At 40.8% G+C, this 22,130-nt stretch overlaps 2 protein-coding genes across 3 annotated transcripts in view; one reads left to right on the top strand and one right to left on the bottom strand.

Moving 5' to 3' along the window:
* Nucleotides 1-4,286: 4,286 nt before the first annotated feature.
* Nucleotides 4,287-6,168, top strand: FABP2 (fatty acid binding protein 2; the record flags this gene model as incomplete). The annotated part of the gene is made up of 4 exons (XM_082282587.1): nucleotides 4,287-4,353; nucleotides 5,020-5,192; nucleotides 5,785-5,892; nucleotides 6,118-6,168. The coding sequence occupies 4 exons, from the start codon at nucleotides 4,287-4,289 to the stop codon at nucleotides 6,166-6,168; spliced, it is 399 nt and encodes a 132-aa protein (XP_082138713.1).
* A 4,983-nt stretch (nucleotides 6,169-11,151) lies between these two features.
* Nucleotides 11,152-22,130, bottom strand: part of USP53 (ubiquitin specific peptidase 53) — a 29,898-nt gene continuing 18,919 nt past the window's right edge. For both annotated transcript variants that reach the window (XM_082281618.1, XM_082281619.1), the window contains exons 14-16: nucleotides 20,386-20,459; nucleotides 15,554-15,665; nucleotides 11,152-14,780 (exon numbers count right to left, since the gene is read on the bottom strand). In XM_082281618.1, the coding sequence (XP_082137744.1) occupies nucleotides 13,793-14,780; nucleotides 15,554-15,665; nucleotides 20,386-20,459 (1,174 nt within the window). In that variant the 3' untranslated portion in view covers nucleotides 11,152-13,792. The remainder of the gene's footprint in view (nucleotides 14,781-15,553; nucleotides 15,666-20,385; nucleotides 20,460-22,130) is intronic.

Raw genomic sequence — 22,130 nt, 5'->3', positions numbered from 1 at the left:
CCAGTGGGCTTCTTGGCAATTGCTGTTCTTTGCCTATTAGGTCCTCCACAGCAACACTTCTGGCTTGACTTTTTTTAGCTCTAGGCAAAACCAAGAAGTATGTACATCCCTGACAAACAGCAGGCTCATTCAAGAAGTTATGAAGGGCCAGATTTAGCTCAGCACAAAACACAAGCACTGTTTGCTCGAACCAACTGCAATTTATGAGTGCAACTGCACAACTGCCTGTGCATATCTACAAACATCAGGTCACCATTTGCTGCTGGGACACCTTTCCACCCCCTCACCACCCCAGTCATGCTCCTGCTCAGTCTTTCTGGCCTGCTGAAGATTTGAATTCCCTTCTGAGAAGTGGCAGTGTTTTCAGCAGGAGCACTGGGATACATTTCTTACCCAGGCCTGGAAAGAACACGACCTTGAGTGAGGGCATTTTTATTGAAGAGGTGAATGAACATGACACGAGGTCCTTCTCTTCTTGTACAGTTCTGATGCCTCATTAACAAATGAAACGACAAAAGCTCTTACCTCCAGCCAGATTTTTAGTAACAGTAGGGACAGCTATTGCATTTCACATTCCCATGAAACCTCACCCTTCAAGATTTTTAGGAAAAAACACACAATTGAGTTTGTTCCAATAGTAAGCTTTAGGGACAGACTTATGGAATCTGACAGTCATTGAGTTTTTCAACCCTTCAGAGAAGAGTAGCATTTCTTAGCACACAGAGAACTTTAGAACCATTTCAGTTGAAAAATGCCCCAAGTTCATAATGGCTGCGAAATGGCTGAAATATCTAAAGTTTACACTGGTTTCTCTTGTTTAACACAATCAAATTTTAAGAGTAAAATCCATGGCTAAATCATAGCAGTAGCTTGCACATGATACACTTGCGTATAGGCATTCAGAATCCTTTTATTGCAGTTAATGAAGTCCCTGGCAATTTATTTTATGATATAGAGCTTCTTAATGAAAGGAAAGTTCATTTTACAGATAAGTCAAGGGGTTAATTTAATCAAGGTCACAAAGAAGTCCATTTCTGAACTGAAAAGAGAAGCAGAACATGGGTGTCTGTTCTGCTTTTACATGAGACAAGAAGAAAAGAATTTTAAACTGAAACCATCTTTTCCTTTTGCATATACAAATATTTAAATATCTTAGCCATACAGGGTGCTCTCTTCCTATAATGCTGCACTCAGAACAACTCTGAAGCTCACTATTTTACAGATGAAATTAGATTCAAGCCACTAATCCAGATAATCACAATAACCTTTCGTGGGGTTTGGAACTATATTATAACCAAGAGAAAAATTTTACAATAAGCAAAAAAGTTATGTTGAAACGAGCTAAAAGTTCAGTGCAGATTTTGGAGAAACCAAAATGACCAATGCAGACTTTCAATACTGTACAACTTGACCCCACCCTAGGATCACATTTCATTTTCTAAACAAAAAGAAATTGGGGAATACAGGAATATTCAGATATAAAATTTAACTATCCTTAGAAAAGCCTGACAAAAAGCCCCATGGGGCAACTGGCGTATCAGTCTCTATGAGGTAAGTGTCAAATGGCACTAATACTCAAGAGATTCTTATAACCTTTTCTGGAAAAGCACACTTATTTTTATTGGCAGTTGTTCACTGTCACCCTTTTTTCATTGAAACAAGGCCAGATTCTATTATTCTACATAATCCTAGGATTCATACATACAGCATGATTTTAGCATATAATAACTGATAAATACCAGGGTGGTTACTGTTTTAATCCTAAATTTTGCTTCTAGAATTTTTCAACCTGGATCTTACTATTAACTCATGCACTTCGGTTCACTGCAATAAAAAACTCAAAAATGCAGCACTTTATGGATCAGAACGATTACACAGGAATTAAAAAGCAGTATATACAGACAGTTAAGTTTTAAGACTCAACAGCCCACTACTAATCACACAAATGGATCTATACTCACTGAAAATTTCTAGGTAATCCTCAAATGTTGAATTCTCTTGCTGAACAGATTTCACATTAGCAGCATCCAGGAGATTCTCCTTGAACGAGAATAAAACCAGAAATTCAGCAAACAGGCAGCTGGAGTGGGACAACATCTAGCTCAAGTAGGATCTAATCCTGCTGCAATGCAACACCTCACTGCAATATGTACTCTAAAATTATTTATCCAGGAGATGGCATTAGTTAGGCTCCATCAAGCTCCTGGTTGCTAGGCCACCCATTGTTATTCTTGAATTGGCTTTACTGGTGTAGAATTGTCTATTTATCACATCGATACAAAATTGAATATTGGGGTTCAAATGCTTAGTGAAACTTCACAGGAAGGAATCCACCTTTGCAATCCATCCCAAGACATAATGAAGAATCATTCAGTAGAAAACACTCATAAATACTGCACACTCAGTCTGCATGGTTGTATCAGGAATTAATCTCTCTTATTATATAATATTACACAAATCAATATTTTCATCAGTACATTGCCTTTATGCTGGCCCCAAGCCTTAACCAACCCAAGAGTTCTACTGTCCCAGCTAATTTTAGTCAGAACAACTCAAATACAAGTCATGAAACAAGAAGGATGAATACAACCCACTGCAAAAGCCTTTTTGTCACCCTGATCTTTGGAACTTCATTGTCAACTGCCATTACAATACAGGTTGCTATGATGATCACAGATTGGCAGGATGAGGTTGGCATGATCATATAAGTTAATAATTTATTCCCAGCTACCTTATCTAAAGATCAAACTTCAAAGTTAATAAGATTGTCCATTTTCAGTGTTCTGAAGCTGGCACGTTGAAGAAAGCCACAAAGCCAAGAACACACTCTTAGCTTTCAAAACTGTCATAAAACCAGCAATACTAGAAAACAAGATTTCAGTGCACCATTGAAGAAAATGTTGTAGTTCTGAAAACCACACAAGGAAGAGGGAGACTGAAGAAGGAAAAGGGCTGTGGAATATTCCAATTAAAATTTTAAAAAAATCTATAAAACCGATTTTAGTTGTGATTTTAGAAGGAAAACAAGCTACTATAGGAAGACAGAAGAACTCTAAATGAAGTGTATATTGTATGATCCTAGTACCTGTGGAAAACCAAAGTCATGTTTTGTCATATTGAGCAACTCCCATCATTTTAGGCCTCAATTTTCTATGAAATACAGCAGAAGCTGTACTACAACCACTGCAACACCAAGAACCTTTCTGCAAAGACTGTAAAGAGAGTTTTGTTATGTAACAACAGCTTGGATGAACTATAACTTGACACTGGGTATTTTTGTTTAAGTATATATACTACACAGAAAACATAAGAATGACCGTGATAACTACAAAGGTCAAGATACACACCTGCACACTAAAAACAGATAATCTGACTCTTAGAATGAAGTTTGCCCATTTTATGAGCTGGCTGAAGGGTAAAGATGGGCATGCATGATTGACACAGCACAGGGCATGGGCTAAAACACTTTTTGAGTTATTCAGGTGATCAAAAACTGCATGAAATTGTGGAAAAAAACTTCACGTGGAAACTACACACAGAGACCTAACTGTTACTGTGACATGCACATTGTGAGATACTCCCCTCATCACCATTAGGAGCAAACAGCCTGAACACCTTCCATCTGGCTGGTTTCTCCACTGAATGTGTTATACTGAAGAAAATTTGTAGAAGCTGCTGAGAATTTAAACTAAATATATTAAAAAGTGATCACATGAATAGGCACTACCATCCCAATTTTCACAGCTCAGTGTTAGACAGGGAGCAAGAGGAGAGTTTTCTGAAACAACCTGCAGCCATTCAGTAAATCCTCTGCCCCACACTTGTTATGTTGAGCAGAACAGACCCCAACCAAATCATAATGGAAAAAGTAGAGATTTGTGGGTTTTTTGGTGGGTAAATAATATCACCTCCAGTTGCATAAAGACTCTTCCACAAGCTGAAGATGCAACCAGGATACAAATGTCAAGAAATGCTGTTAGTTTAATTATTACTTTCACTAGACACCTGATTTTTTACTGCACTTGGTGGATAGAATAAATAGATTAGCAATTTGTAATTGAGATGAGCAATAAAGACACTGTCACAATGTGGGGGCAGATTGAGCAAACAGTGTGGTCAGGACTGGGAATTTGATCAAACTACAGGAAACTTCTTGAAGAGGTCAGTGCATCTGTTGAGCTTTACTCAGCCACATCATCCTGTAAATTGCTCTTAAGATAAGGCAGTACATAAATTCCCTTTGCAAAGACTTGTCCCTGCAGAGCAGCCCTCCTGCAGGAACAGCCATGGCATTCGACGGGACTTGGAAAATCGACAGAAACGAGAACTATGAGAAGTTCATGGAGGCAATGGGTAAGGCTTACTTTTCCAACCCCTTCTGCAGGAAAAATACCACTCCAGCTGAATACAAACTCAAACTGCCTGAGAACTACCTTCGGGCAGCCTGTCCTTTCACTCTTGGCAGTTCTGCCCCTGCATCTGTTTTCAAAACATTCTGGGGCAGGAGGGGAAGATGCTGAGAAACGTTCTGATTTTAATTTCAATGTGTTAATCTTAAGGACTTTAACTAATTCCAAATTTATTTCAGCAGAAGAAAATCTAGATTTGAGGGAAAGGCTCAGACAACTTGAATGGATAAACTTTAAACAGAATTTTATAGCTGGAATATTATTTTGACAGCATTAAACCAGTTTAAAAATTACATGGGGAGGAAACCATCATTCTTCAATTTCAGAGAAACACTTGTTTCAAGTAATTCTAACACCCTTAGGTTTGTACAAACTGTGCATTATATGGACATAAACATAACCACTCCAGTTAGACAGTGATTTGTATTATATGTGTACCAGTGAATATGGTCTCAATGAAAACTGAAAGAAAAAAGTTTGTGTCATTCTGGGTTATTCCAGAATGCTGGAATAAACTCACTTGGACACATAGAATTCACTAAAAAGGGACAAATACGATGCTCTAAAGGTTTGAGGTTTTTTTCTGATTTATGTTAACTGATTTTTCTAGGTATTGGCATGATGAAAAGAAAGCTGGGAGCCCATGATAATCTGAAGATCACCATCCAACAAGATGGGAACAAATTTACCATCAAAGAAGCCAGCAACTTCCGAAACATAGAGATTGAATTCACTCTGGGAGTCAACTTTGAGTACAGCCTGGCTGATGGGACTGAACTTTCCGTAAGAGTCTTTTCACATAATTCAGTATTTATTATGTGATAATAACTTAATGAAGTGCAGCTTCAAGATGAATAATTTGTCTTCCTAGTTTTTAATTTAAATTTTACTTTTGAATTACTTTAAATTTCACTGAACCTGACTGCTCAGGAATGCTTGCAGCTTATACACCAAAGCACAAGGGAGTGTTTACTGTTAATGGTTCAACACTGCACATGGATCTCAGGGTTCCAGTGAGAGCCCAAAAAGCAGAGCAAGTAGCAATTTTCACAAGACAAAATGAAGGTGATTTGCAATTTTACTTCTTCCAATACTCAAGTCCACCACCTAGAGTGCAGAGTGGGTATTTGTAAGAAATTTTCTCTGTTGATACAATTAATTAAAATAAGCTGTATTGACCAGTAAAAAACACCTAGCTTGGCTATTATGCATTTAAATAAACCAATAGTTTTATTAAAATTTCATTTTTTACAGCCTTTCTAAAAAGCATTATTATACTGTTTTAATCTTTTTTCACTTTTAAGCATTCTACAGCCTTTAAATCAAATCACTGTCATAACTGTTGCAAAATATTTGGGCTTTTTTACCATCACAGGGTGCTTGGAACCTTGAAGGAAATAAACTTGTGGGCACATTCACCAGAAAAGACAACGGAAAAGTACTTAAAGCATACAGAGAAATCGTGGGTGACGAACTCGTTCAGGTGAGTTAAGAAGCCATTTGCACACAAGTTTGTAATAAAACAAACAGAAAAAGTTTTAAGAACTGTTCTAGAAGTAGAAAATACTTTCTTCAAGCCAAATAACCTCATTTATCTTTAGTGAAAATTCTCAAGTCACCTACCGAAATTTAAAACTCTCTGAACCGTATCTGGGAAATGAAACTTTGCAATTCCAGCCACTGATTTTCCTTCCTGATTTCTTAACAGACCTACGTGTATGAAGGAGTTGAGTCCAAGAGATTCTTCAAAAGGGGCTAAGCACTTCACACAGAACTGCACCAGAATGAAGAAACAATAAGAGACCATTTTGTACACATCCTCTGTGTGTTGTTTTCCCCTTCCATCCCCTCACAGCACCTCCCGAGCTGCAGTTCACCTGATGAAAATATGGGCTCATTTTTTATGATACTGTTTTGTCTTGAATAAACAAACTCCATTAACAAATGCTAAAATGTCTTTTGTATCAAGTCCTACCAAAGTGTCATAACATAAAAGACTGCAGAAATTATTTTGCACAGGCAGAACTTCAGTATTTTTGCACAAGCTCTCAAATGGAAACTTAAGTTTCGTTACAAAGATATTTATACTGAGAAACAGTTTTTCTGTATATTTAATATTGTGCAAAAGGATAGGAAAACCGAGAGGTGATACAGATGGGGACAAGGCTTGAAAGGGAAGTACTATTTGTTTCGGCCCAAATCTCTAATATGCTTCATCTACAACACATGCTTAACCAATACTTGCTACATAAAGACAAATCCATCTTTATTTCTATTGACAGAACTTACTAAGGAAAACTGCTACACACAAGTGCTTGTTTAAGAGAAGTAAGTTCTGTTCAGAAGCACCTGTTTGCATTCTGCCTTCTCTCTTAATTTGAGGCTAAAAAGGGGTAATAGCTGCCAAGAGAAAGGATTTGTTTCACATACTCATGGGTTTCTGGTCATTCTTCTGGACATGAAAGTAATAGTCCTGATTTCAATATGGAGTGAACTGGAAGGGCTGAGGGTGGCACATCCCACCTGTAAGTGTGGCATCAGGGTGTGCCGCTTCATTTATTTTTATTTACTTCTTCAGCTGTGTTATGCACATAAAGCACACAGAATACACTATCTACATGAACTTTTCCATGTTTGCTCAGTGCACAAGCTCCAGCTAACCTTCAAAGAGAGGAGTGTATCTTAAAACAATTTCAATTTTCCTAAACTTCTTCACAACACGGTATCCCTAAACGTCTTCTAGTTCTTCTCAGGATATCATCTGCTTTCCAAGAAACGGCATCGGGATGAACTCGTGAATGTTTATTTCCACACAAGCCAAGGCACAGGTGGCAGGACAAGACCAACACGGTCTGACAGGACTGACTGCCGGCTCTTCCCCAATGTCCATAGCTCACCTGACAGACAACAGCAGCAGCCAGCAGCATCCAGGCAGGAATGTCAGTCACCAGCCCAAGGGGAGCCACCACAAGCACCGCCTCTCCCAGCGACAGAGAGACAAGCAGGAATCCTCTACATGTCCAACGTCTTCACCACCCCTACAAGGGGGTGCCTGAGGCGGGAATGGGGGACCTTTGGCTGAGGCGGGAATGGCGGGGCGGTGCCTGAGGTGGGAACGGGGTGGCTTTGGCTGAGGTGGGAATGGAGGGGGCTGAGGCGGAATGGCGGGGCGGTGCCTGAGGCGGCAGGGGCAGGGCGATGCCTGAAGCGGGAATGGGGTGGCTTTGGCTGAGGCGGGAATGGAAGAGCTGTGCCGGAAGCGGGAATGGAGGGGGCTGAGGCGCGAATGGCGGGGCGGTGCCTGAGGCGGCAGGGGCGGGGCGGTGCCTGAGGCGGGAATGGCGGGGCGGTGCCTGAGGCGGGAATGGCGGGGCGGTGCCTGAGGCGGGAATGGCGGGCGGTGCCTGAGGCGGGAATGGCGGGGCGGTGCCTGAGGCGTCAGGGGCGGGGCGGTGCCTGAGGCGGGAATGGCGGGGCGGTGCCTGAGGCGGGAATGGCGGGCGGTGCCTGAGGCGGGAATGGCGGGCGGTGCCTGAGGCGGGAATGGCGGGGCGGTGCCTGAGGCGGGAATGGCGGGCGGTGCCTGAGGCGGGAATGGCGGGCGGTGCCTGAGGCGGGAATGGCGGGCGGTGCCTGAGGCGGGAATGGCGGGGCGGTGCCTGAGGCGGGAATGGCGGGCGGTGCCTGAGGCGGGAATGGCGGGCGGTGCCTGAGGCGGGAATGGCGGGGCGGTGCCTGAGGCGTCAGGGGCGGGGCGGTGCCTGAGGCGGGAATGGCGGGGCGGTGCCTGAGGCGGGAATGGCGGGCGGTGCCTGAGGCGGGAATGGCGGGCGGTGCCTGAGGCGGGAATGGCGGGGCGGTGCCTGAGGCGGGAATGGCGGGCGGTGCCTGAGGCGGGAATGGCGGGCGGTGCCTGAGGCGGGAATGGCGGGCGGTGCCTGAGGCGGGAATGGCGGGGCGGTGCCTGAGGCGGGAATGGCGGGCGGTGCCTGAGGCGGGAATGGCGGGCGGGGCCTGAGGCGGCAGGGGCGGGGCCGCCGCGCGTGATCCCGTGGGTGTGGCCGCGGTACGTGCGCTCCGTTGTCATTGGCGCCGCACCCGGAAGAGTCACTGGCGCCTGCGCGGTGGGGCCGCCGCGCGATCCTCTCCCAGCCCGCCGAGGAGATGGAGGCGGCGGCGTGGCGGCGGCAGCGGGAGCAGGAACAGGAGCAGGAGCAGGAACAGCAGGAGCGGGAGCAGGAGGATGGTGGGCGGGTGCTGTCACGATCCCTGTCGGGACAGTCTTACTGGCTGGACCTGTGGCTCTTCATCCTCTTCGACCTGGCACTTTTCCTGCTTATTTACCTGCTGCCCTGAGGGCGCGGCCCAGGTGAGGGGCGGTGTTCGGGGATGGTCGGTCTGTCGGTCGGTCTGTCGGTCGGTCGGGAAGCCCCGACAGGCTGTGCCCCATGGAGGGAAGGCTGCGCTTCAGGAGTGGGCCCCGGGAACAGCCTTGGCATTCCCACAGCCCCGCCTCAGAAGGCCTCGGAAGCACAAATGCCTCTCAGGAATCTGGAAACTAATTCCAAGCCACCCTCAGCTTTATTTAATTGTTTGCGAGATTTACTATCCGCTCTCTGATCGGGAGGTGTGGTTGATGCTCCTTACAGATCAGTATCTTCCGAAGGGCTGTGCAGCACTATGAGCGTAACTAGACCTTTTCTGTTCCCTGTAGGGCCATTCCCACCAAGGGAATTCTCACCTATTTCGCACCTTATGAACACAGGCGGTGGAAGAGGAGGACCATTTGTGCGCGATAAACAACTGGGGACAAGACTCTAGTGGAGTCTCTATGGAGGAGGCACATTTTTATACACTGTAGCTTAAGAGATCTCTGTGTGTCACAAGTGTTACTGTTCAGGTTTTACCTGTATCTTGTTTGTGTGTCCTAAACTGTGCCTTAAAGGTCACGTAAGACAGACTGACTGTGCTTTTGTGATTAGTACCTAAAGGCTTCTTGTGCAGAAATGGAAGTATGCACTGTTTGAGTAAAATCTACTGAAAGGACACCCTGCAGAGTGGCTGAGAATAAAACCCAGCTCTTGTGTACACTGAAGTTATAGCATAATCTGTTCCTTCAACAGATGAAGCTTAGCCAGCTGTTTTATTTCCAAAAAGTTAATTCTGATGGGTTGATGCTGGTTGGTTTTGTATGATATCTTTCTTCTTTCTTTACCTTTGGCAGTTCCTGCGCCTGCTCAGGCTCGGTATTTATACATATAAATACATACATGTATAAACATGCCCGTGTTTAACCCAGCAGCAGTGTCCTGTCCTCACTTACTGATTAAGATAAATCAGGTTCTGATTTCCTTGCTAGAAAATGCTTAGGAGGAGCTGACAAGAGCAGCCTTGAGTCACTGGCAGATGACACATAAAGAACCCTCCTCCTCACCTTCCATGGATGGCTATAAGTAGACAGTAATAGGTAATTAAAAGGTTTCAACATCAATTTCCTCTGTCACATGAGAGGGAGACTTTCAAACCCATGTTACAGGCACGAGGCTCTTGCAGTCATTGGAGAAAGAAACAGAAGCTGAGCACATAGATGGAGCTTTTTGCCGGGACAGGTTTGGGGGAAGAGAGTCTTTCAGCTATGGATGAAGGGGGTTCAGTTTTCTTTGGTATTTTTCCCTTGGGAATACTAATTTCTAGTCCTGAGAAGTACAATCCATGCTTGGTTGGTATTTTTTCCAGGAATACATTTAACAAAATAACTAGATTGGAGAGACTTGGAAGTGCAGAGTGGTTCAGTGTCTTCCAACACATTAAAATAAAATGGGCCAGGATCATGTTAAACAGGATTTGGGATGCAAAAGTGGACATAAGCTCTTTCCTTTTGTTTTTCTTTGAGTGTTGAGACAATTTTGCTATTGGCAGTGGTTTGTTTCATGTGTCAGACCTGCATTTATGATCTTGGCTCCTGGTACCTGTGAGATCAGTGGCTTCAGAGATCTTGACTCAAGGTGCACAGGAGCCCTGAACTGTGATTGCATTCTCACAAACAGAAGAAGGGGGGTTCTAGTTTTTCAAATGAAGCCATTAAAGAGACAAGTTCACTGCATTCACTACCTTTTGTTTCCTCCCTCTCTGGCATGGTATCACAAGTGAAAGCTGCAGGGAAGAGCCTATCAGGAAAGGACTGTAATGTTGCTCCAGTTCTCTTTTGATAAGGAAGACAGGTGAGATTTAATGGCTATTAAGGCTTAGAAAGTTGAATTTTAAGGCATCTTCCACTAAGTTAGTTTTCTCCTTCAGCTAGATCTGACACGAAAGGTTTTGCTTATCTCAGAAAACTTAAGAGCTAACAAAGTGCAGGCTTGTGCTACACTGGGCTCAAGCTATTCCATAGGCACATGGAGCTCCTGAGTACACAGATCCCGGCAACTTTTGCTTATCCCTAGTAAAGATAGTAAGGTAGCTCATGTGTTGGTCAATCACTTGTCACCCAGTCTGTGGGACTGTGGTATAAAAATTGCTTTATGCATTTCATAGCTACTTTAAAAGTTTAATCTATTTAACAGCTTTATAAAATAGTTCAGAAGATTATTTTACTGTTCAAAAGAGTACTGTTCAAAACCCCATCTTCACAAAAGCCTCCAACCATCACTAGCAGCATTATCTGTCACTTTAAAAATGTAGTTCTGGAAAGCCAACTTTTTCTTTTTTTTTTTAAACGTTGAACACAAAAAGAACAGACAGCAAAGATTTTAAATTTTTATCTTGGTATTTTGAACAAGCAGAACTTTGCAGGAAAATAATTCTAAAGACTGAAAAATATATTAATTACAAGACTTGTTAATATCTTTACTGTTACAAAAATTGTCTAGGCTCTTATACAAATCTATAGCTCGAGGGGGACATTTATAAAAAAATAAATAGGCACCCTAGGTAAGTTAAAACAAGTTATCACACATTAGTTAGCAAATATTACGTACATACATACATGGAGTGCAGAGTCAAATATAAAAATGAAGGTGCCTTGATTAGCTGTCTATTTAATCATTAAATACCTGGTAAACAGAGAGAAAGTTGTCTGATAAGATTGTTTCAAGCTAAGCAAGGAGACTGAAGTACACCTAAGTTACTGCAGCTACTTTAGAGAGGAGTTTACCAGTTGTGCTTACTGGGAGCAGAGTTCATTGGTATCAGTAAGAGGCATTCATATTGCTCCTGGTACAGAAGTATCAACATTGCTATGCATGTTTAAAAATAAGTGTTCTAACATCATTCACAGTTGTTGCTGTGCTATCCATACATAAAAATACTGTCATTTCAAATAACAAGATTTTTTTTCTTTTTTGCAAAACATTTTACAAAGTATACATTATTTACAAATTCCAATAATCTTTGTTTTTACACAGGTATTAAGGGACAGTTGTACTTAACTGGCTCTGTGTATTATGTAACATGGCTAGATGAACTAGAAAAGTTAAATTTACAGGTTCTGAAATCTCTCAAAAATATTACAGTAGGAATCACCCAAGTTCTTTTTTAGCGTTCTTCTGTATTCAACTGATTTTCTTACAAAAGGATCATTGTTTAAGTTGCTGTTTACTAGCAGCCATACATAAACATGCATAGTATTTTCACTATAAATTCTAGAATTAATTTTTTTTCCCCAAGTGCTACAACAAATTTTGATCAAGGTAGAAAGAACGTTAATCTGAGATACCTGGTTTGTTGCATATATATAATGTTCCAGTTCTACTGTAAGGTACATGTCATTTAAAAGGAAAAAAACCTGACCTTGCTGCAGAATAACCAAAACTACTGTTTAAATGTTTACCTTGGATAATTGTGCTAAACAATTGCCATCATTTGGTTGAAGCACTAAAACACATGTACATAAGGTTATACACATAAAAAAAAGTCTTCCTGACTAACAGTGCAAGTAAGAATGTTTATGATGCATATTTTACCTTCTTGCATTATTTTAATAAATAAAAGGCATTGATGTTTAGGTGTAATCAGCAGCACCACAAGTTAACACTCTAATGTGAATAATAGAAAAATTTTGCCTTTTTGGGTTGTGTCAGGCTTTGCTGACGCTGCCTCAGCACTCACTAGATGGTTCCATGCACTGATTTAACTAACCAAATAAAAGCCAAATAAATCTTCCTCCTTGTTATGGAGATTAAGTCAGGTTAACAAAAGACAAGGTAAATTCCAGAGCTGCCAAAACTGGAGGCTGAGGGACAGAGCAGAGAAAGAGGAACTCCTTCTTCCCATGGCCCCTTAGCCACCAGTCTGAATGGCTGCACATTCAGCCTGATCTGCTAATGCAGACCATTTCCATATGTAGGACTGTTCCAAATGGGAAAACATGTTAGTAAAAAAAAAACAAACAAATGTGTGATCCCCATGAACCAAAATGTCAAGCTGAATAAAAAAGGGGAGTTTAATAAATAGCAGCATTGACTTTGCATGCAATTGTAGAATAAGTCAGAACCAAACATAAGCATTAATTACTTCTAAAATGTTATAAAATTAATCTTTCGTAGTTTCATGATAACTCTGTATTTAAAATTAGCATCCTATTCTGTTATACTGGTTTGTAACTTATGAAGTTAGATTTAATAAGGTAAAGTACATAGCTTAAAGGGTGAACAAATCTGATAAATGTGCTTAAAAACGTACACTAAGAGCAGGGGTATTAAACAGGACAGTATTACTGCAGTTTACTTCAATTCCCTTTGAAAGTCTCATTTAACACTTGCAAACAAGAACAGTTTTTAAAGAATTATTATTATTAAGGCTTTTCAAATAAAAAATAAATCCTCTGGGTAAACTTGCATTAAAGACACTTGAAGGTTTGTGAAAGCACAGACTCTGAGAGACATCAGCTGAAAAAACCACGTCACCTCGTGCTACCTCTGAGGACAAATACTGCGCTATTATGACTACAGGTACTGCATTAGTTGTGGTAGCATGTTTATCCCTTTTGTTAGTCTGAGAACGTAGTGACCACAGTCTGAAGGAACAATTCTTACACTGCAGCTAACTAGATCTTCTTACACAATCAGTAACATCCAGCCGATCCCGCTGCTGCAAGGTGTGCACTCAAGGGACCACACTGAATACAAACTGTAGAAGACAAGCTGAGTAACAGAGGTAAGCATTAAGGCAACTAGAGTAACAAATCAAAGGAACCACAAGTTAGCACCTCTTCTCCTCTGTTCACTTCTATTTGCATATTCATTTGAACAGTCACAACTCCCAAGCAAAGTGCAGTCAGCTGGGTACCTGGTTATCACACACACACACACACTCTCAAGGTTGTGACCCCTTACAAACTACATGAAATGCCCAAGTCAGATCCAGGTGTGGCTTTCTTGAAGAACCTATCTACTGCAGTGTATTCCTTCTGCATTTGCCTTGTACCTCTGTTCGGGGATGGGATGCCTGGGCTCAAGAGTGGCAGGGTATGTGGCATTCAGATCTACTCCAGCTGCTGGAGGATGCTTCTCCTTGTGGAAGCTTCCACTCTCTGTAAAATACAGCTTGGGCCTCTGGTGGTACTTGAGCCTGTAGGTGTCAGTCATGCAGCTGTCTACCGAGAAGTAAGTGGTTAGGGACACGCTGTCATTCCCATCCGCATAGCCAGGGCTGGGTCCCGTGTGACGGGATCCTTTCTTTAGCATGTTCTCAGACACGGTCCAGAACTCATTAACTGATAAGCGAGGTGGAGAATCCGGTTTATGAACGAACACTTCGTTCCCTGGAAAGGGCTCTTTAAGCCTTTGTTCAGCTGGGACTCCGCTTGCTTCTGATGCAGATTTTGAAGGTGCACCTGTTTGCCTTAATGGACTATTTTGCAACGCTTCCGGTGATTTTACATCCACTGCCGAGTTATTCTCTGATCCTGACAAAGTGCTCAGAGCGTATTTCTTCGGAGGTAAGGGGGGAGGAATGTTCTGGTACACGGCTTCAGGCACCCAGAGGGGCTCCGCCCTTCGGAGGGGGTGGCCGGCGTGCTCGCTGGGAGGGGCGGGCAGCACCGCCGGCCTTTCCGGCAGGGTCTGAGGCGCACAGGGCACCAGCCCCACCTTGGGACCCAGTGTTTTTGTGTGGTGAGACTGCGGCTGGGCAGGGGGGGGAAAGTCGCTGTGGATCGGCTTCCTACCACAGGCATTGTCTGGGAAGGGGTGGGGCACGCTGTCCGCACAATACACCGGCACGTTCACCTTCTCAAACCTCTCTGTGTGAAGCCACTCGGAAGAGTTTGGCTCGTTCGCCTTGTTCCTGTTGTCTGACTTCACAATCTCTTTGAGAACTGGCTGGAGAGCTGATGATGGGAAATACTTCCTGTTGATCTCAGGCATTTCAGCTCTAAAATACAAAAATCACACAGGATGTAAGTATCCCTGAAAACATATGAAAAGGCTCAAATAACAGGGATTTTTTCAAATACAGCTCTGGTGAAACCGCTGAAATATTCAAACTGACAAGAGAATTAGGCTCTGTTCAACATAGAGCCCTTGGAGTACAAGTTGTATTAAATTACTCCAAAGTTTCTTTCATTAGAAATGTAAATGTGCCCTAAGAAGGCAAGATGAATTCCTTCAACATTCAGGACTATGTCAAATATGACCTCTGCTCTCTTCTGAACATCCTCATGACTCTGATACATGCATTTTTCAAATACTGCATGTTACTTCCAGTTGATAAATTTGTATTTAGATTCTTGAGTTTTAGGAGATACTGAGCACATAGTGTTCATATTAGAAACAACAAGGTACAGCAGCAGCTTCTAAACACAAATCAACTTTTCCCCCCTTCCAGACAGACTTTTCAAAGCTTTATGGGGTGATTGCACTAACCATAAATTGGTTAATCACTGCATGTTACATATAATTCCAAACAGAAAAATGTTAAATCCCTCTTTCTGGTAAGATGGTTTAAAATCCCCTAATGGTGACATTGACAGCATCAAAATTAAAGACAGAGAGAATTTAGACCCATCAATTATGCAAAATTCAAAAGGAATTGCCTGTCAAAAATATTGAATACCTTAACTCTTCAATGCTTAATACTGATCATCGTAATATTACAACATTCAGTATTTTTGAACTTTAACAGAGGAACATGCCAGTACTGGTTACCTCTTTACTGGAGGACTGGGCACCTGCAAATATAATTCTGTTGGGAAACCAGCATGAGGATGAGGTTTGTAGTTAACTTCGGAACTGATCTGGTCTTTCCTCAAATCTGGGGCTAGAAAAGAAAATACTGCAATATTAACAGATATACAGTCCAATTCCTTCTTTATAATTCCTCAGAGGTTACAGAAACAAACAAAATACAACAGAACAATCTCTTTCAAAATTTGAGATTAATCAAAACCATTTTGAAGATAATCTGTCACAGGTGGTCAGATCTTAGAAGCTGGAGGAAATTTTCTGGGTGTTCTTACCAGAAAATAAGTAATTATGACAATTTTGAAGTCCTGTAGATATGTTTTCAAGATCACCTTAATATTTAATCTGACTAAAGCACATTTTCAAAAGAAGCTTTTACTAAAAGCATGTTTATTGCTTATTATGACATCTAAAGTCATTGAAATTACAAAATAAGAACTATGTATGACTTCTAAAGATTCATATTGTGTTATAATAATTAAATAGAATGAATACTGTAGAGACTGAGGTCTAGGTTGTTCTGTTGTTTGTGGGTTTTACAGAAATACATCCTTTGAAACAATTCAAACCCTAAAGCAAGACTGTAAGGCTCACAGAGAGACTGGGCAGACAAAGAGCACTGTCACCCATGTGCCCCAAACACAGCACTGAGTGCCTGGGCCAGCACTACTGCACTCCTCCTCCAGAAGCTCCTTCTTCCCAGGCAAAGAACCATTCCTTGAAAATACACAAGTTCTGAACAAGGCAGCTCCTAATGAGCTGGAAATAAAGGAAGCATTGAAGTATTCATGTCAACACCACACAGAATAAAACACTCTCTTGGCAAGTGACAAGCAGCAGTCTATTTGTTTAGACATAGATACTCCAAGTATATGGCAAGTAATGCCATGATTAGCCCATTAATATCAGTCCTGAAGTGGCTCTGAAGCCACTCAAAGAAATGGCTTCTTCTTCTCCTCAGTATTATCATTATTATTATTATTGTAATGGCTTATTTTGTCTGTGTACAGACTAGACTCACAACTGCTACACCTATTTCACTTGTTTCCCTAAGTTTAAATATTTAAAGTCTTAGAACTTTAGACTTATGAACATATGACTTAAAACCCCAACAACAGAGCAAAACTAAACTGAAAACTTTGGGTGTTGGTGTTTGGTGATACTCGTTTTGAGGCTCAATATCTGCCCTATTCTTTAGGTGATGTGAAACTAAAGACATGAAAGCTTTGACCAAGGACACAGGTAATAGAGGCTAAAGCAGCATATAGCACAGGAGACAAAGCCCCCATATGGCTTTCCTGCAAGTCTTGAGATTAAAAAAAAAAAAGTCACAATAAACAATACCACAGCCTTAGAAATCATATTTATGGGAAAATATTCTTACTGAATGAGCCCATAGAAGGGACAAGTATTTAACCTGAAGGTTCGAAACCGCTTGTGTGCCACAGAGCTACCTAACAGTGAGATAACCAACACTGAGGTTACATTTCACACAGAAACACTTCCTTCTAGTGCAGACTGGTGATTTTCACTCCAAGCCCAGCTCCCGGAGGACTCCGCAGGCTCCCAGGGCAGTGCCGCAAGCGGCCGGCAGGCGGCAGCAGAGGCAAGCGAGCGGCTCCCTCGAGCACGGCCAGCCGCACCAGGTGCTTTGTGCCTGCGGAATTCCAGCGAACTTAAAAATAGATGTGTTATTTTCCTTTCTGCTGACAGGACAGCCATGCACGGTTAAAACCAGACGCCGGCTCGATTGGGAATTTTGGCTCTACGATCTCTGCAAACCTAAATATGGGACACACAAGCCCTGCTCAGCTGGAGCTCGGCATCCTTATCAATGGCTCGTAAAGAGCTGAGCAATAAATGAAAGGTAATTATTGCCTTCTGACATATAATCTGATCTGCTTTTAACATTTACAAACATTCATTTTCACATCTGGGTAGTCAATTCAGATTTTCAAAAGATTAGCATCCATTCTACAGCCCACAGGTAGGACAGACAAGGTCTTGTTTAGTGTCTCCATTTACACATACAGAACATGTGCAAAAATCTGCCAAGTCCAGTTTCTGTTGAGAAAAAAGCTGAACTGAAAATAAATACAAAACCCCTACAAAAACCTCCAACAAAAACTCAACTCCACATTAAATTCAACTTCCTCTTTATGTGTTTTAGCTGCACATTTCCTGGATTTTTTTTAATATTTCCCAAGTTGTCACTAAAAAAAACCAACAACAAAAGTAATACTTTTTGTAACAAATATTGTGGCAAATTCCTCTCTCTTAGCCTAGACATTTTCTGTATTCAGTTGAAATGACAGCCAAACTTATTGGAAGCTTTGGAAATGTGGAACAACAACAATCTCTCAGTCAAGGAAGTAATATGTATGTTATAACTTGCCCAAAATGGAATATTATTTCTAAAAAACAGTGACCAATCTCCTTAAAAAAAAATTCTTATATTCTAGAAACTTTACTTTTGGAGCAACACTCAGTCGCAAAATCTTTCCTATATATTGTTCTTCTATCATTTAAAGACATTCCAGAAAAGCATTTCTTTGTTTCTGTTTCATGGTAAGCAAGCTAAGTAGCTACAAGATTTAGTTCTCCACTCATTTCTTGAAACTTGGCATTCACGTACACTGACTGCACCATAAGGGTAAGAACTGGTTTTCCTTACGTGCAGTTGCATGTTTTGAATTATTACTATAAAGGTACAGTTTTCCTAAGCATATGAGCTGTCTTTTTCAGAGTTATGGTTGGTTTGTGGGGTTTTCTGAAGTGACACAACAAGCAAAGGCAATTTGTATTCTTCTTCACACACTAATCAGATCTTCAGAATGATTCTAGATTTCAGTTTGAGTTGTCTCATGCTGTTGAACTGAACAATGGGAAAACCATTAAAAACAATGGGAAAACCATCAAAATTAGTAATCTAACTTGCAGAACAGGAGGTTGTTAATTTTCTCCTCACACTACTCATGTCTCAAGTTCTCTAAACACAATAAAAATTTTGCCTCCTGAGCTCACAAGTTCAAACTTCATAAACGCAAAGTGATTAATATAAATCATAGATACTACATCTGCTTACTCAATATTTACATTTTCCTGCCAAAATCTAACCACACAATTTAGGGATTGGCCTTGTGGGACCTTTTGCTTCAGTACTACAGTTATCTACTGCTTACTGCCCGTGTAAGGAGCAGCCATTTGATCTCCCAGTCACTGTGTGATCCAGTGTTTCTATCTTTATAATGTTCTGACAATAAGTTTATTTTTGTAAGTCAGGGACAGAATTCCTCAAGTGCTGAACAGTAGCCTCATTCAGCTCTACTAAAAAACAAGGAGCTGGTAAAGCACTACCAACGGTGGGCATAATTAGAAGTCCAACATTATTTCCATAAGAAGTTTTCCACACAAAAAAAACCACTCAGATATATTTTTTTGGAGTTGCCATGAGAGCCTAACAAAGATTTCTTATATTCCATTCCCCTCTCAGAAAGGACTGAGCATTTGTTTTTTAAAGTCCCATTTTCTGTGAGTCTGTCTGATATTTACCTACCTGTCTCGTTCAGACTATTCGGAGATGGAAAATAAGGTAATACAACTGATACCTGTTGTCCTTGCTAAAGGTGTCCTGACACACTTTTTAGACAGCCCAAAAACTGAGTCCAAATAAGTCTTTAACCCCACATACCTGTGAAATTATCAAATTCTTCAGATCTCTTTTCGGTCCATTGATCACTTCCATTAAAAGTATTATTTTCCAAAACTAAGTTAAATACATGCATTTTTTAAAAGAGCTTTTTAATAATTTGTTACTGAATTAGAATAACTGAATAGGTTGGATCCTATCATCAATTTTTTATGATAACTCTGAGGATCACCTGGAATCACTACACTTTTTTAAGAAAAACGTAGGATGCATGTTGAAAGCTTTAAGTGTACTTAAGTATTCTCTCCAGACAACAGTCCATTGTTTTAACCCACCCATTTCTCATGCCTGAAGAGTATTTTAAGTATTTTTCACTGGTGACTTTTTTCCCTTTTTCCTATCCAACTGTGTTTGATAAGAATGGTATCGTACGGAACTAAAGCAGAATAAATCTCATGCAGAACCAGACCTTTGCATCCCATTAATGGAGTTTGCGACTCATTTTTTTTGTTTTGGGTCATCAAAATAAGCAAACACCAAATTAGTTCTCTTTCTGCACCAAAAAATAGATTAGAATATGTACAGAAAACGTAGAAGTGGTATGGCAACACCCCCACCCCCCACTTTAAATCCTAGGAGAAGCTATACTATACATTATTTGAAAAGAAGTATGATATCTATAAAAATCAAATGTTTCCTGAGGAAGTGGCCTCATATTTATTGCCCCTCTTTGTACAAGCACCCTCCCATTGTTTCAGCAACAGCAGATAATGATTTTGGCTGGCCTCAGACTGACCTAAAATACTTATATGCCAAGGCATTTATCAACTTTATAAAACCCCAGCAGACATATTAGTATGTAAAAGGAAGTGGACTTCCTTATTACAAGTGTTTCTTCCTGATACTGCTTCATATCTAGGAGGAAAACAAATGGTGCCACAGTCCACCCAGATATCTTAAAAAAAAAAAATAAAAGTCTTGCTTAGTATCCTCCAAGGAAGCTCCTAGAAACTTTTTGGGGGAAACCACAGGGAGTGAACCAAACTACCATGTCATTTGTATTAGGTTTTTTTGGGGGTTGGGGGAATAGAAATTCTGGTACATATATGATAGTTTCTGAAAACTTAATTTTTATATGGGTTCTTACCATGGAAGTTTCTGTTCTGCTCAGGTGCTGAATGTAACACACTGTCAGCTTTTTTGGTTGGCAAGTTCTGTTCGCTGTAAAAGAAGCACATATGGGATTACAACACTTAAACTGTGGAACAGACACCACTGGTCATCCAATCCAACTTATTTGTAGGTATCAATATCTTCAGTAAGTGTAACCTGTTAATCAGCATTCCATCTTGTCCATTTTCCTAGTTTGATAATTTGCTATTCGTTAATACTTTGTTTTGATAACAAATATCATTAGAAGTTGTGATTGCCACTTGGTATCTCATTCCTAGTGATTTTCATTTAATTATTCTTCCCCTCAAACTGGAATACAACTGGAAGATCACAGCTGCTAACTCAAAAGGAGAGAAAAAAAAAAATTATCAGAGGATTTACTAAATCTTGCTGGTTTAGATAAGCAGAAAATACGCATGACTAATCCAGATAGGGGGCTGACAAACACCCTGCCAACTCCTACCTTCTGCAAGAGTAAGGCAGGGAAGAGATACACAGTGGCAAGAATTCAATTAAACTAACCCCTCTTATTGACAGGACAGGAAAACAAGAAAAACACTGAAAGAAACATGAAGAATGCAGTTAAAAACAAAACAGTAATTTTTTTCCACTTTTTAAAAGAACTTTCAAATAATTAGTTTATATATTTTTGGGTTTATGAGAGAGTCTGAAAGGTTAGCAGGAAACTAGTAAGTATTGCCAGCCAGTTGAAATTACCAATCATATAAAGCACTTCTGGAAGTCCCAGGAAGTCAGCTGTATTTTGATAACGTATGTTTTTTTCTTTATTTGACAAATGTTTAAACAACAGCATAAGCAGCTTCTTAATGAACTATGCTGTTTTAAATTTATCATATTCTCTCTCACAAAATGACACATTTGGGTGTCCCATTGCCTCATGGGCATGCTTAAAAATGAGTTTAAACTGTCAAAACCACTGTTTGAGGCACCTGTCAAACACAAAATAAAACCATGAGTTGGAGTAGTGTTATACATAATTATGTCATTAGCCAATAAAAGCCCATCAGGTTTTTGCATAGTGGGATTTTGTACAGTTTGGTGGGAGGGAAAGAGTGGGAGAAAGGGAAGGGAGGTCAAGGCCTTTTCATATCCTATTATTTGCCATTCTCTTTTCCTGTGAAATAGGTTGCCATGAAAATATATGCCTGAAAATTTGCTTGGATCCATCAAATTAGATCTATCAAAGTGACTAGGCTTGGGCTCCCAGCTGTGCTCTTCCGTTTTATGGATATAAACAAGATCTGAAACAAGAATGAATGGGTTTTAGAAGGATCTACATTCCACATACAGTTTGAGATACACAATACTGAAAACTTCATGTGGAAGGATTATAACTTGATTTCACAGCATCACAGATTTAAGTTGGAATGGACCTCTTCAGATCATCAAGTCCAGCCAGTTTTAGTAATTTTATACTTTTCAGCAAAGATTTATTTCCAACGGGTCAGTCAATTACCAAGTGATCAGTATGTGTCTGAGGTGATCTAGAAAACTGAATTTCTGCACTGTGACTGGTAACAGCACCCAAGATTCACCTACTGCCATTCCCATCCCCTTTTCAGGGCCTGTCTGTACCAATGTTACAGGTGTGATTTATATGGACACTGTATTTTTTCCATTACAGATGGAAAGTTACACGCAGTCTAAAAATCTCGTAAGAGTGTAGCAATTATTACAAATGAACACACCCTGCCCCTC

Source organism: Coloeus monedula, assembly GCF_965178545.1.
Source record: "Coloeus monedula genome assembly, chromosome: 5".
Taxonomy (NCBI): domain Eukaryota; kingdom Metazoa; phylum Chordata; class Aves; order Passeriformes; family Corvidae; genus Coloeus; species Coloeus monedula.
The sequence above is the reverse complement of the archived record's forward strand: the minus strand, read 5'-3'. Positions and strand labels throughout refer to the sequence as shown.